The following is an 11,965-nucleotide window of genomic DNA, read 5'->3' on the forward strand; positions in this document are numbered from 1 at the left end:
TCAGCCCCGCTCAAAGAAGGCTCCGTATATGCCAATCTGAAATATAAAAAATTTTTCCAGTTCTTGCAATCGTGGTGTCATCTGGAAGGGAACATGCTCCTCTTTCGATTGATGCACCTCTCATATCTTTATGTGCTTTACATTCGGAATTAACTGCAAAAGCAAGCGAACGTTTGTGTGCAACTGCTTGACTTTTTTGCGTAAATCTGCCATTTTCTCCATTACCCGAGGTCAGCTCCGCTCAAAAAAGGCTTCGTACATGCGATTTTGAAAAATCGAAAATTGGCCAGATCTTGCAATCGTGGTGTCATCTGAAAGGGAACACGCTCCACTTTCGATTGATGCACCCCTCATATCTCTATGTGCCTTACTTTCGAAAATAACCGCAAAAGGAGGAAAAGGTTTGTGCGCAACTGCTTGACTTATTGCGTAAATCTGCTATTTTCTCCATTACCCAAAGTTAGCTATGCTCAAAAAAGGCTTCGTACATGCGATTCTGAAAAATCGAAAATTGGCCAGATCTTGCAATCGTGGTGTCATCTGGAAGGGAACATGCTCCTCTTTCGATTGATGCACCTCTCATATCTCTATGTGCTTTACTTTCGGAAATAACCGCAAAAGGAGGCGAACGTTTGTGTGCAACTGCTTGACTTTTTTGCGTCAATCTGCCATTTTCTCCATTACCCGAGGTCAGCACCGCTCAAAGAAGGCTCCGTATATGCCAATCTGAAATATAAAAAAATTTTCCAGTTGATGCAATCGTGGTGTCATCTGGAAGGGAACATGCGCCTCTTTCGATTGATGCACCTCTCATATCTTTATGTGCTTTACATTCGGAATTAACTGCAAAAGCAAGCGAACGTTTGTGTGCAACTGCTTGACTTTTTTGCGTCAATCTGCCATTTTCTCCATTACCCGAGGTCAGCTCCGCTCAAAAAAGGCTTCGTACATGCGATTTTGAAAAATCGAAAATTGGCCAGATCTTGCAATCGTGGTGTCATCTGAAAGGGAACACGCTCCACTTTCGATTGATGCACCCCTCATATCTCTATGTGCCTTGCTTTCGAAAATAACCGCAAAAGGAGGAAAAGTTTTGTGCGCAACTGCTTGACTTATTGCGTAAATCTGCTATTTTCTCCATTACCCAAGGTTAGCTATGCTCAAAAAAGGCTTCGTACATGCGATTCTGAAAAATCGAAAATTGGCCAGATCTTGCAATTGTGGTGTCATCTGGAAGGGAACATGCTCCTCTTTCGATTGATGCACCTCTCATATCTCTATGTGCTTTACTTTCGGAAATAACCGCAAAAGGAGGCGAACGTTTGTGTGCAACTGCTTGACTTTTTTGCGTCAATCTGCCATTTTCTCCATTACCCGAGGTCAGCTCCGCTCAAAAAAGGCTTCGTACATGCGATTCTGAAAAATTAAAAATTGGCCAGATCTTGCAATCATGGTGTCATCTGAAAGGGAACACGCTTCTCTTTCGATTGATGCACCCCTCATATCTCTATGTGCTTTACTTTCCCAAATAACCGCAAAAGGAGGAAAATGTTTGTGTGCAACTGCTTGACTTATTGCGTAAATCTGCCATTTTCTCCATTACCCGAGGTCAGCACCGCTCAAAGAAGGCTCCGTATATGCCAATCTGAAAAATCAAAAATTTTTCCAGTTTTTGCAATCGTGGTGTCATCTGGAAGGGAACATGCTCCTCTTTCGATTGACGCACCTCTCATATCTCTATGTGCTTTACTTTCGGAAATAACAGCAAAAGGAGGCGAACGTTTGTGTGCAACTGCTTGACTTTTTTGCGTCAATCTGCCTATAGCAACTGTGATCATGTGACGCAGAAACTTCAAGACAACTGCTAGAAGTCAGGGTTCAAGGGTCTCAACAGAAGCTTCTTTTATTCGCAAGGCTACATGACATACATGGCACATGTGTCACTTCTTCGCTTAGCTCCTGATTTAAACTCATTTCTAAGCTCCATCCTAGTTCCATGTTCTCAGCGTCTATATTGTAGTTCCTATAGGTTCCATGCAGAGCTCCGTGAAAACTAACAATAAAGAGTAATAAAGATTTCCATAAACATGTGTGAAAGGACATCACATATGCACGTAACATGAACACAAATACATGTACTATCACATGACCTACATGTAGGCTACAGTATATCAACTATCCACGAGTGTGAGGTAAAATCTGGCACAAAAATTCCCTAGCTTAAACCAAACCAATAAAGTAATCTCTCCATATAAAGGAAAACAAGTTATTTACCTCCTTGAATCCTCTAAGGTCCATCAAAAGGGTACACTGGATAAAATTCAATCACAAAGTATTTACGATAACTTGGAGAAATGGCATGATCAACTTCCAAAAGCATGAGGTGATTTGTTTGTTTGAACAGCATCTGTGTACTCCACTTAATAACTGCACGAGGGCGCTATAACAGTATGACTAGTCTGCATTAACATGGCTCCCCAAAATTAGTACTATAACTCTAATTTTCAAAACACAGAAACATTAAACAACAACTTGTACGTTGAAAGACCCTTGAATTACTAAACAATTAACTGGTTAAAACTACACTTAATTAACTAACTAGTACTACGTTCTTGGCAAAAGTACGCATAGTAGCAACAAGGTTCAATCTGATTCCTTGGTGTGCTGAGTTGTCTTACTTAGGCTCCTCGACGGGGAACTCTCCGGTATCCTTGTTTGTGACAAGCAGGACTAGCTTCTGCACTGGACGTTCCAAGTATCTTTTGGGATGCGTCTGCTTGCCTTCTACGTCGAGCAATGGGTCGCCTAGAAGAAGACGTGCACTACGCACTAGACCATCTTTTCCTGGAAAGACGTCCTTGACACGGCCCAGTTGCCACCTGTTGCGAGGGAGCGTGTCATCCTTAACAAGCACTATGTCATCAACTTCAAGGTTGGGGTGTGGACGGATCCACTTTTGCCTCAACTGCAATGTCTGGATGTATTCCTTTCTCCAGCGGTTCCAGAATTCATTTGCAAGGAACTGGACTCGACGCCACCTTTTCTTCGAGTAGAGATCAGTGCTTTGGAAACATCCAGGTGGTGGTAAAACCAATGTTGACTTCATAGTCAGCAAGTGATTCGGTGTTAAGGGAGCGAGTGAGGTTGGGTCGTTCAGGTTATCGATGGTCAGAGGTCTGCTATTTATGATGGCAGCTGCTTCTGTCATGAGAGTCCTCAGTGACTCGTCGTCGAGATGAGATCCCAGTTGATCCATTAGGGACGAGAGTACTCTTCGTACCGAGCGGATTTGCCTCTCCCATACTCCTCCTGTATGACTCGCCGTTGGTATATTCGTCTTGAATTCAACTAGGTCGCAGTTCTGCTTGATTAGGAACTTTCTGACATGATCGGTGTTCATCTTTTTCAGGGCTTCATTGAGCTCTGATCGTGTTCCAACAAAGTTGGTGCCCTGGTCACATCTCAGTTGTCGGATAGGTCCTCGAATGGCGATGAATCTACGCAACGCATTGATAAAGACATCAGTACTAAGTGCAGTCGTGGTCTCGATATGGATTGCTCGGGAACTCATACAGGTGAAAAGAACGCCATATCTTTTGAGCTCCTTGCGGCCTTCCTTTATGTACCATGGCCCAAACAGATCTACACCGCAATATGTGAAGGGAGGAGCAGGTTCAAGTCGGTCTTCAGGCAGATTTGCCATCTTCTGTTCTATGACTGGTTTGTACAGCTTTCTACATTTGACACACTTAGAGATGATGCTGGATACCGCAGAGCTGCAGCCAATGATCCAATAGCCGCTTGACCTGATCTGGTTAGTGGTCATACTTCGTCCTTGATGACCTGCTACTTCATGGCAGTGTCGGATTATCAGGTCGGTGATGTGATGATTTCTCGGGAGTATCGCCGGGTGCTTGAAGTTGGGAGGAAGGTCAGCCCTCTTGATACGTCCCCCAACTCGCATTACGCCATCTTCATCGATGAACGGGTCCAGTCTATACAGACAGCTTGTCTTTCTCATGGCTTTGTTTCGGACCCCAGCTGTCTGTCGATCCACGCAGTTGCTGCTGACATCCAGTGACTCCAAAATCTTCATTTCCCCTGCGAAGGAATGTCTTTGAAGGAGACGAATGATCTCAACTTCTGATTGATAGAGCTCTTCAACTGTAGCTGGTTCATAGAGAGGGATTGGTCTTTCCTGCGGTGTTTGGATTGGCTTGATCGTTTGTCCTCTCTTGATGAGGCGAGCTTTCAGGCGCTGTTTCAGCTTGAGACAGATTGCTACTGCTCCCTTGACCCGATGCCATTGTGAGAATCTTTCCAGGCGTTCTAACATAGAATGCTTTGGAGATGAATGTGTGGAGAATGCTTGCACTTTCTTCACTTCAGGATCGTCAGAAGAGACTGTTGGACTGCAAGCCTCGATTTCGATTGGAATGTCCCTTTCTTGTAGAAATGCAGGACCATGTAGCCACCTCGATTGATTGACCAATTCGTTTGCACACAGGCCTCTGGAGCCATCATCTGCTGGGTTGGCCTCTGAGCGTACATGTCTCCACTGGTTTGGTTCGGTTTGGTCCCGGATTTGTTGCACCCTGTTTGCCACGAAGGTGTGGAATCTACGGGCGTCGTTGGCTATATATCCTAGGACAACTTGGCTGTCCGTCCAGAAAACCTCACTGTATTCCTTATAGTCAAGCTCCTTCTGTAGAAGTGCACTGACTCGCACGGATACAACTGCTGCATTGAGTTCTAAGCGAGGGATCGTGACAGTCTTCAACGGGCAGACTCTACACTTGCCCATCACCAGGGCACAGTGGACTCTTCCTTCAGTATCTTGAAGTCGTACATATGAACACTATGCATATCCTGTGTTACTGGCATCGGAGAAATGATGAACTTCAATGGATTTCACATCTCCAAAGTCCTCTGGCCGAAAACATCTCGATACCTTTAGGTCTTGAAGATGAATCAGGCTGCTCCGCCATTGCTCCCATCGAGATCTTACAGGGTCTGGGAGTGGATCATCCCAGTCAGCTTGATCTTTGCAGAGGCTCTGAAAAATCTGTTTTCCGACGAGTACGACAGGAGCTACTAGTCCCAGTGGGTCATAGACAGAGCAGACAGTCGATAGAACTCCACGTTTTGTCAGTGGCTGATCCTTCAAAGTGATGCGAAACTGGAAGGTATCTGATTCGATACACCATTGAATTCCAAGGGCTCTCTCAACTGGCAAGGAATCAAATCGAAGGTCGAGATCCTTAATCCCCTTTGCACGGTCTTCCAGTGCAACTGCATCGATGACCTCTACAGAATTACTAACAAACTTATGGAGACGCAGGCCACCTCGTTTGCAAAGATCCTTTGTCTTCTGGATTAGGTCAGTTGCCTCGTGTTTGGTTGGAACGGAGATCAACCCATCATCAACATAGAAATTTCGTCGCACGAAGTTGGCTGCTGCAGACCCACACTCTGTCTCAAAGTCATCAGCTATCTGCCTCAGGCCAAAGTTTGCGCATCCCGGAGATGATGTAGCCCCGAACAGATGCACTTTCATACGAAACACATGAGGATCTCCTTCATAGCATCCATTGCTCCACCACAAGAACCGAAGAAAGTTACGATGTTCCGCATCGACTTGGAACTGGTAGAACATCTTTTCAACATCGCATATGAGTGCAACAGGTTCTCTTCTGAATCTGCACAGTACACCTACAAGGGCATTAGTAAGGTCGGGACCTTGTAGAAGGTGATCGTTGAGACACACTCCGTGGTATCTAGCACTACAGTCAAAAACTACCCTGATCTTTTCAGGCTTCTTGGTGTGGTATACCCCATGGTGAGGTATGTACCACACATGACCGCTGTCTTCATAGGCTACCTCGGATTCTGGAACACGTTCAGCATAACCGTTTTCGATGATATCCTGCATGAAAGAACAGTAGTCTCGATGGTAGCTTTGATCCCTTGCGAAGCGTGACTTTAACTGGTCCAAGCGGCGAACAGCTTGCATCTTATTGTTCGGCAGTTTAGGAGGTTCAGTCCCCTTGAAAGGAAGTGGCATGATGTAATGACCATCCGGTTGCTGGCGGATCCCTTCCTGCATCTTCTTCATGAACTTGCGGTCATCAATCGAAACTGGAACGTCGCATGACTTTCTCTCTGAGAAGTCGAGTTCCATCATCTCAACAATCCCCGAAGGTTTGATGACTTCCTTGACATGTGTTCTAAATGCAAGCAGGACTTGGTCTCTCACGGTGTTCATGCCAACTTGACATTCTGCCTTGGATAACGTTGTCGGGTTCTCGCATGCAAGAATTCTATGGCTCACTCCCACTTGATCGGATTCATTCTCTCTCAGGTCTGGGTCGACAATTCCTATAATTCCCCAACCAAGGTCTGTCCTTTGACCATACGGCTCATTGTCGACTGGCGCAATCACTTCACGAGGGGCAAGGGCTTGTGGGCAATTGTATCCGATTAGGATTCCAACTTCGCAATCAGCCACCGGCATGAGTTCCCTTGCTATCTTGTCCAAGTGGGGCCAGCGTCTTGCCATGTCTGCTGTAGGTATATGTGTGCGGTTAGCTGGCATGATGCCTCTTGTGTATGCCGTAGGGAGCGTTATTCTCAGATTACTGTCATATCCTCTCACTTGTAGTCCTCTGATCTTCCGAGATTCTACTCGCTGATTAGATGAGAACATTGTGGATAGCAGTAGCTGGACCTTAGGTCCATCGAGTCCGAGTGCATCACAGGTATCATCTAAGATAAATGTGGTGTCCGATTGCGTGTCCAGGAGTGCGTACACAAGTCTCTCCTGATTGGGCGTGTCAGAATGTGACACCCATACCGGCACAATCATCGAACTCTTTCCTTGTACGCAGGTGTCACTGAAGTTGTTCACTCTTGTGTGTGAACTCGTTGAAGCTACCACTGGCTTGGGTGGTTCACTCTCTGGCTTCGGGTTTGGGGCTGGAGTTTCCTTGACATCACCGTGAAGTGAAGTTGGGTGTCGTCGTTTGCATGTCTGACAGGTTTTTCTCTGCCGGCACTGCTTCGATCTGTGGCCTTGAGTTAAGCAGGCGAAGCAGAGACCCCTTTTCATCACAAATTGTTTCCTCTCTTCAAGCGTCTTGGAAAGGAAACTTCGACAGTCGTCAAGCTGATGACTCCTTTTCTCACAAAGTAGACAAACTTCATCTTGAAAACCCCCTTTTCGTTTTGTCTCAGTCGCAGTAGAGAACGTGCTAGCTCCTGCAGCTCTCTTTGATTCCTTTCTGGCACTTCTAGCATCTTGCTTCGTACTCTCACTCGAGGGTCTTTCCGCTTTGAGGGACTGGAGTGAAGTTACAGGGTCGCAGGCAAGATCAGCTTCTTTCACAACAAACTTGACGAATTCCGTGTAGGGGGGAGATTTGTTGTGTTTTTCCTTCCATTCTTGCGCCTTTCGACCCCATCTTGGTACAAGCCAGTCTGGAAGTTTAGCAAGCAGTTTTCGGTTTTCCCTGTCATCATTGAGTATGTTCAGATTCTCGTTCGTCTTCATCGCAGATTCGCATTGTCGCAGGAAGTCAGCTAGATTTCGCAAACCCTTGCCATCTCTGGGGGCTATTTTGGGCCATGTGTCTAGCTTGTCTCTGAATGCGTTGGCAATGACGAACGGATCACCATATCTCTTCTGTAGCAGGGCCTTGGCCTGGTCAAAGGCATCGTCACTTGATAGGATGAGGAATCCGTCAACTGCTTCCTTTGCTGGTCCAGTCAAATATCTCTTCAAGTAGTGTAGCCTTTCCGAGGGGGGCACACCTCTTTTCTCAATTAATGTTTCAAAGCTGATTCTCCAACTGGGATATTTCAGCGGGTCGCCTGAAAACACACCGGGCTCTGGCGGGGGAAGACGACTCAAATTCAGCTGATTGGCAAAGACTTTGGCCAGGTCACTCAAGTCGTTTCTGTCATCTCCTGCCAGCGTTGAATTCTTTGGTTTCTCAGGGATTTCATCTGAATTTGCTTGGTGTTCAGATCCCGACAATGGTGGGGACTCATCTGCTAGGCCTGCATTGTCGTGGCAGTTGGGCAATGACTGCACATATTCCCTTACCATTGTGTCACGATTTTCAACCTCTCCAATTTCTTCAATGTCAGAGTTGACAAATTCTTCATTTAGAACCGTGTCTATGGCACGTATTCTGGCTTGGGTAGCACAGAGGTTACGCATTGTTTGCAATTTGGCAAGCTCAGCATGATTTTTTTCTATTTCTGCCCTCTTTTCTGCCTCAGCATCAGCAAATTCTAATTGAACCTTCAAAGCTGCTGCTTCTGCTGCCAGTGCGGCCTTTGTAGATGTAATCGACGAACGAGAGGAATTTGTCCGGATGCTTCGGTGGGAGTGTCGTGATGACATTCTAGAACGCTTTTCAAAGTGTTCAGATTGTGCCGCTTCCTGTGTCAGGTTGTGATCTGCTCCTGATGCACGAAGCTTGTCACTACTGGTTTCGGTAGGGGAAACTGGATTCGCAGCTGTGCCTGACATGTTAGTATCGGGTGTCTCGGCCATGAAGGGAATGGGCATATGTTCCTGTTCCAATTTCTCTTGTTCTCCGGTGGCAGACATGATGGCGCATGTACATGTACCTGTTCCTAAAAACTGCAAATTACTAAGTGGGAAATAGGTACCGCAAGTTATACACACATGTACATGTAAATATACCAGTGCTGATCAAAATTGGTTGCCACTAAGTACGCAAATTTCTAATTTAGGAATAGGCAATCAGCACTAGTAAACAGCACTTAAGTACTTAAGTATTTCGCAAATTACAACATGCTCAACTGCAGTGAGAAACAGAATTAACTGGCAAGAATTCTTCATGACGATTCAAAATGGCAAGAAAATTTACATGGCAACATGCGAAAGTACACGTGAATCTTCAATACAAATATGTACACTTTTGTAAGGAATCAAATGAGGTTACAAGTTTCGTCGATTTCACAGGACGTCATGACAACTCACAAGCAAGTCTAGATTCATATAAGACATGTAAATCAGGGCGAAATGCAGTTTACGAATGTCTCAAAATGAATTCATACGACATGGCAAACAGTACGTGTTCAAAGTTTATAACGGAAGAGTTCCTTGAGCGATGTTGCAAATTCTAGTTCGTCTTCTCGGTAGGTTGGCGGCAGCCTGCTGTATGATGCATTTCGTCCTGTTCGTCTGATGTTAGCCCAATGTATGACGCAGCAGGCCTTGTACTAAGATGTCAATCCAGATGTACAATGCAATGGCCTCCGGTAGTACAATCAAACTCCGATGCATGATACGCCAGCACCTGGTAGTATGAACTCCAACTGATGATACGGTAGGCCCCTAGTAGTAGTATCTGACGTGTAACCAATGTGTATTCGATGACCCAATGTCCGATGAACGGAGTTTTCACTATAGCAACTGTGATCATGTGACGCAGAAACTTCAAGACAGCTGCTAGAAGTCAGGGTTCAAGGGTCTCAACAGAAGCTTCTTTTATTCGCAAGGCTACATGACATACATGGCACATGTGTCACTTCTTCGCTTAGCTCCTGATTTAAACTCATTTCTAAGCTCCATCCTAGTTCCATGTTCTCAGCGTCTATATTGTAGTTCCTATAGGTTCCATGCAGAGCTCCGTGAAAACTAACAATAAAGAGTAATAAAGATTTCCATAAACATGTGTGAAAGGACATCACATATGCACGTAACATGAACACAAATACATGTACTATCACATGACCTACATGTAGGCTACAGTATATCAACTATCCACGAGTGTGAGGTAAAATCTGGCACAAAAATTCCCTAACTTAAACCAAACCAATAAAGTAATCTCTCCATATAAAGGAAAACAAGTTATTTACCTCCTTGAATCCTCTAAGGTCCATCAAAAGGGTACACTGGATAAAATTCAATCACAAAGTATTTACGATAACTTGGAGAAATGGCATGATCAACTTCCAAAAGCATGAGGTGATTTGTTTGTTTGAACAGCATCTGTGTACTCCACTTAATAACTGCACGAGGGCGCTATAACAGTATGACTAGTCTGCATTAACACTGCCATTTTCTCCATTACCCGAGGTCAGCTCCGCTCAAAAAAGGCTTCGTACATGCGATTCTGAAAAATCGAAAATTGGCCAGATCTTGCAATCGTGGTGTCATCTGAAAGGGAACACGCTTCTCTTTCGATTGATGAACCCCTCATATCTGTATGTGCTTTACTTTCGGAAATAACCGCAAAAGCAGGCGAACGTTTGTGTGCAACTACTTGACTTTTTTGCGTCAATCTGCCATTTTTTCCATTACCCGATGTCAGCTCAGCTCAAAAAAGGATTCGTACATGCGATTCTGAAAAATCAAAAATTGGCCAGATCTTGCAATCGTGGTGTCATCTGAAAGGGAACACGCTTCTCTTTCGATTGATGCATCCCTCATATCTCTATGTGCTTTACTTTCCCAAATAACCGCATAAGGAGGAAAATGTTTGTGTGCAACTGCTTGACTTTTTTGCGTCAATCTGCCATTTTCTCCATTACCCGAGGTCAGCACCGCTCAAAGAAGGCTCCGTATATGCCAATCTGAAAATTCAAAAATTTTTCCAGTTTTTGCAATCGTGGTGTCATCTGGAAGGGAACATGCTCCTCTTTCGATTGACGCACCTCTCATATCTCTATGTGCTTTACTTTCGGAAATAACCGCAAAAGCAGGCGAACGTTTGTGTGCAACTGCTTGACTTTTTTGCGTCAATCTGCCATTTTCTCCATTACCCGATGTCAGCTCAGCTCAAAAAAGGATTCGTACATGCGATTCTGAAAAATCAAAAATTGGCCAGATCTTGCAATCGTGGTGTCATCTGAAAGGGAACACGCTTCTCTTTCGATTGATGCGTCCCTCATATCTCTATGTGCTTTACTTTCCCAAATAACCGCATAAGGAGGAAAATGTTTGTGTGCAACTGCTTGACTTATTGCGTAAATCTGCCATTTTCTCCATTACCCGAGGTCAGCACCGCTCAAAGAAGGCTCCGTATATGCCAATCTCAAAAATCAAAAATTTTTCCAGTTCTTGCAATCGTGGTGTCATCTGAAAGGGAACATGTTCCTCTTTCGATTGATGCACCTCTCATATCTCTATGTGCTTTACTTTCGGAAATAACCTCAAAAGGAGGCGAACTTTTGTGTGCAACTGCTTGACTTTTTTGCGTCAATCTGCCATTTTCTCCATTACCCGATGTCAGCTCAGCTCAAAAAAGGATTCGTACATGCGATTCTGAAAAATCAAAAATTGGCCAGATCTTGCAATCGTGGTGTCATCTGAAAGGGAACATGTTCCTCTTTCGATTGATGCAGCTCTCATATCTCTATGTGCTTTACATTCGGAAATAACCTGAATAGGAGGCGAACGTTTGTGTGCAACTGCTTGACTTTTTTGCGTCATTCTGCCATTTTCTCCATTACCCGAGGTCAGCACCGCTCAAGGAAGTCTCCGTGTATGCAAATCTGAAAAATCGAAAATTGGCCAGATCTTGGAATCGTGGTGTCATCTGGAAGGGAACACGCTCCTCTTTTGATTGATGCACCCCTCATATCTCTATGTGCTTTACTTTCCCAAATAACCGCAAAAGGAGGAAGAGGTTTGTGTGCAACTGCTTGACTTATTGCGTAAATTTTCTCCATTACCCGAGGTCAGCACCGCTCAAAGAAGGCTCCGTATATGCGAATCTGAAATATACAAATTTTTTCCAGTTCTTGCAATCGTGGTGTCATCTGGAAGGGAACATGCTCCTCTTTCGATTGATGCACCTCTCATATCTTTATGTGCTTTACATTCGGAATTAACTGCAAAAGCAAGCGAACGTTTGTGTGCAACTGCTTGACTTTTTTGCGTCAATCTGCCATTTTCTCCATTACCCGAGGTCAGCTCCGCTCAAAA

General features: G+C 44.7%; 2 protein-coding genes and 2 long non-coding RNA genes across 4 annotated transcripts; all 4 read right to left on the minus strand.

Annotated features, from left to right (window-relative positions):
* Positions 1 to 1,877: 1,877 nt before the first annotated feature.
* On the minus strand, positions 1,878 to 3,396 carry LOC147796152 (uncharacterized). Its single transcript, XR_015428293.1, has 2 exons — positions 2,275 to 3,396; positions 1,878 to 2,053 (listed from the first exon to the last, which is right to left on the minus strand). It is a non-coding gene; the product is annotated as an uncharacterized LOC147796152 (long non-coding RNA).
* Positions 3,397 to 3,462: 66 nt separating this feature from the next.
* On the minus strand, positions 3,463 to 4,804 carry LOC147796153 (uncharacterized). Its single transcript, XM_087148964.1, has 2 exons — positions 3,739 to 4,804; positions 3,463 to 3,497 (listed from the first exon to the last, which is right to left on the minus strand). Exons 1-2 carry the CDS (start codon positions 4,802 to 4,804, stop codon positions 3,463 to 3,465), a joined length of 1,101 nt encoding a protein of 366 aa, XP_087005090.1.
* A 54-nt stretch (positions 4,805 to 4,858) lies between these two features.
* On the minus strand, positions 4,859 to 6,865 carry LOC147796154 (uncharacterized). Its single transcript, XM_087148965.1, has one exon. It carries the CDS (start codon positions 6,863 to 6,865, stop codon positions 4,859 to 4,861), a length of 2,007 nt encoding a protein of 668 aa, XP_087005091.1.
* A 2,632-nt stretch (positions 6,866 to 9,497) lies between these two features.
* LOC147796155 (uncharacterized) lies at positions 9,498 to 10,087 on the minus strand. The gene is made up of 2 exons (XR_015428294.1): positions 9,895 to 10,087; positions 9,498 to 9,673 (listed from the first exon to the last, which is right to left on the minus strand). It is a non-coding gene; the product is annotated as an uncharacterized LOC147796155 (long non-coding RNA).
* Between the last annotated feature and the right edge of the window lie 1,878 nt (positions 10,088 to 11,965).

This window comes from Acanthaster planci, linkage group LG18 (assembly GCF_054643075.1).
Source record: "Acanthaster planci isolate LZ-2023a linkage group LG18, COTS_SCS, whole genome shotgun sequence".
NCBI lineage: Eukaryota > Metazoa > Echinodermata > Asteroidea > Valvatida > Acanthasteridae > Acanthaster > Acanthaster planci.

Bases quoted from the DNA above. Each gene is read 5' to 3' on its own strand.
- LOC147796153 (XM_087148964.1), bottom strand. From the start codon at position 4,804: ATGGGCAAGTGTAGAGTCTGCCCGTTGAAGACTGTCACGATCCCTCGC. The intron at 3,498-3,738 runs GTAGAAAGCTGT...TGCGTTGCGTAG, and splicing joins CATCTCTAAGTGTGTCAAAT to ATTCATCGCCATTCGAGGAC.
- LOC147796154 (XM_087148965.1), bottom strand. From the start codon at position 6,865: ATGATTGTGCCGGTATGGGTGTCACATTCTGACACGCCCAATCAGGAG.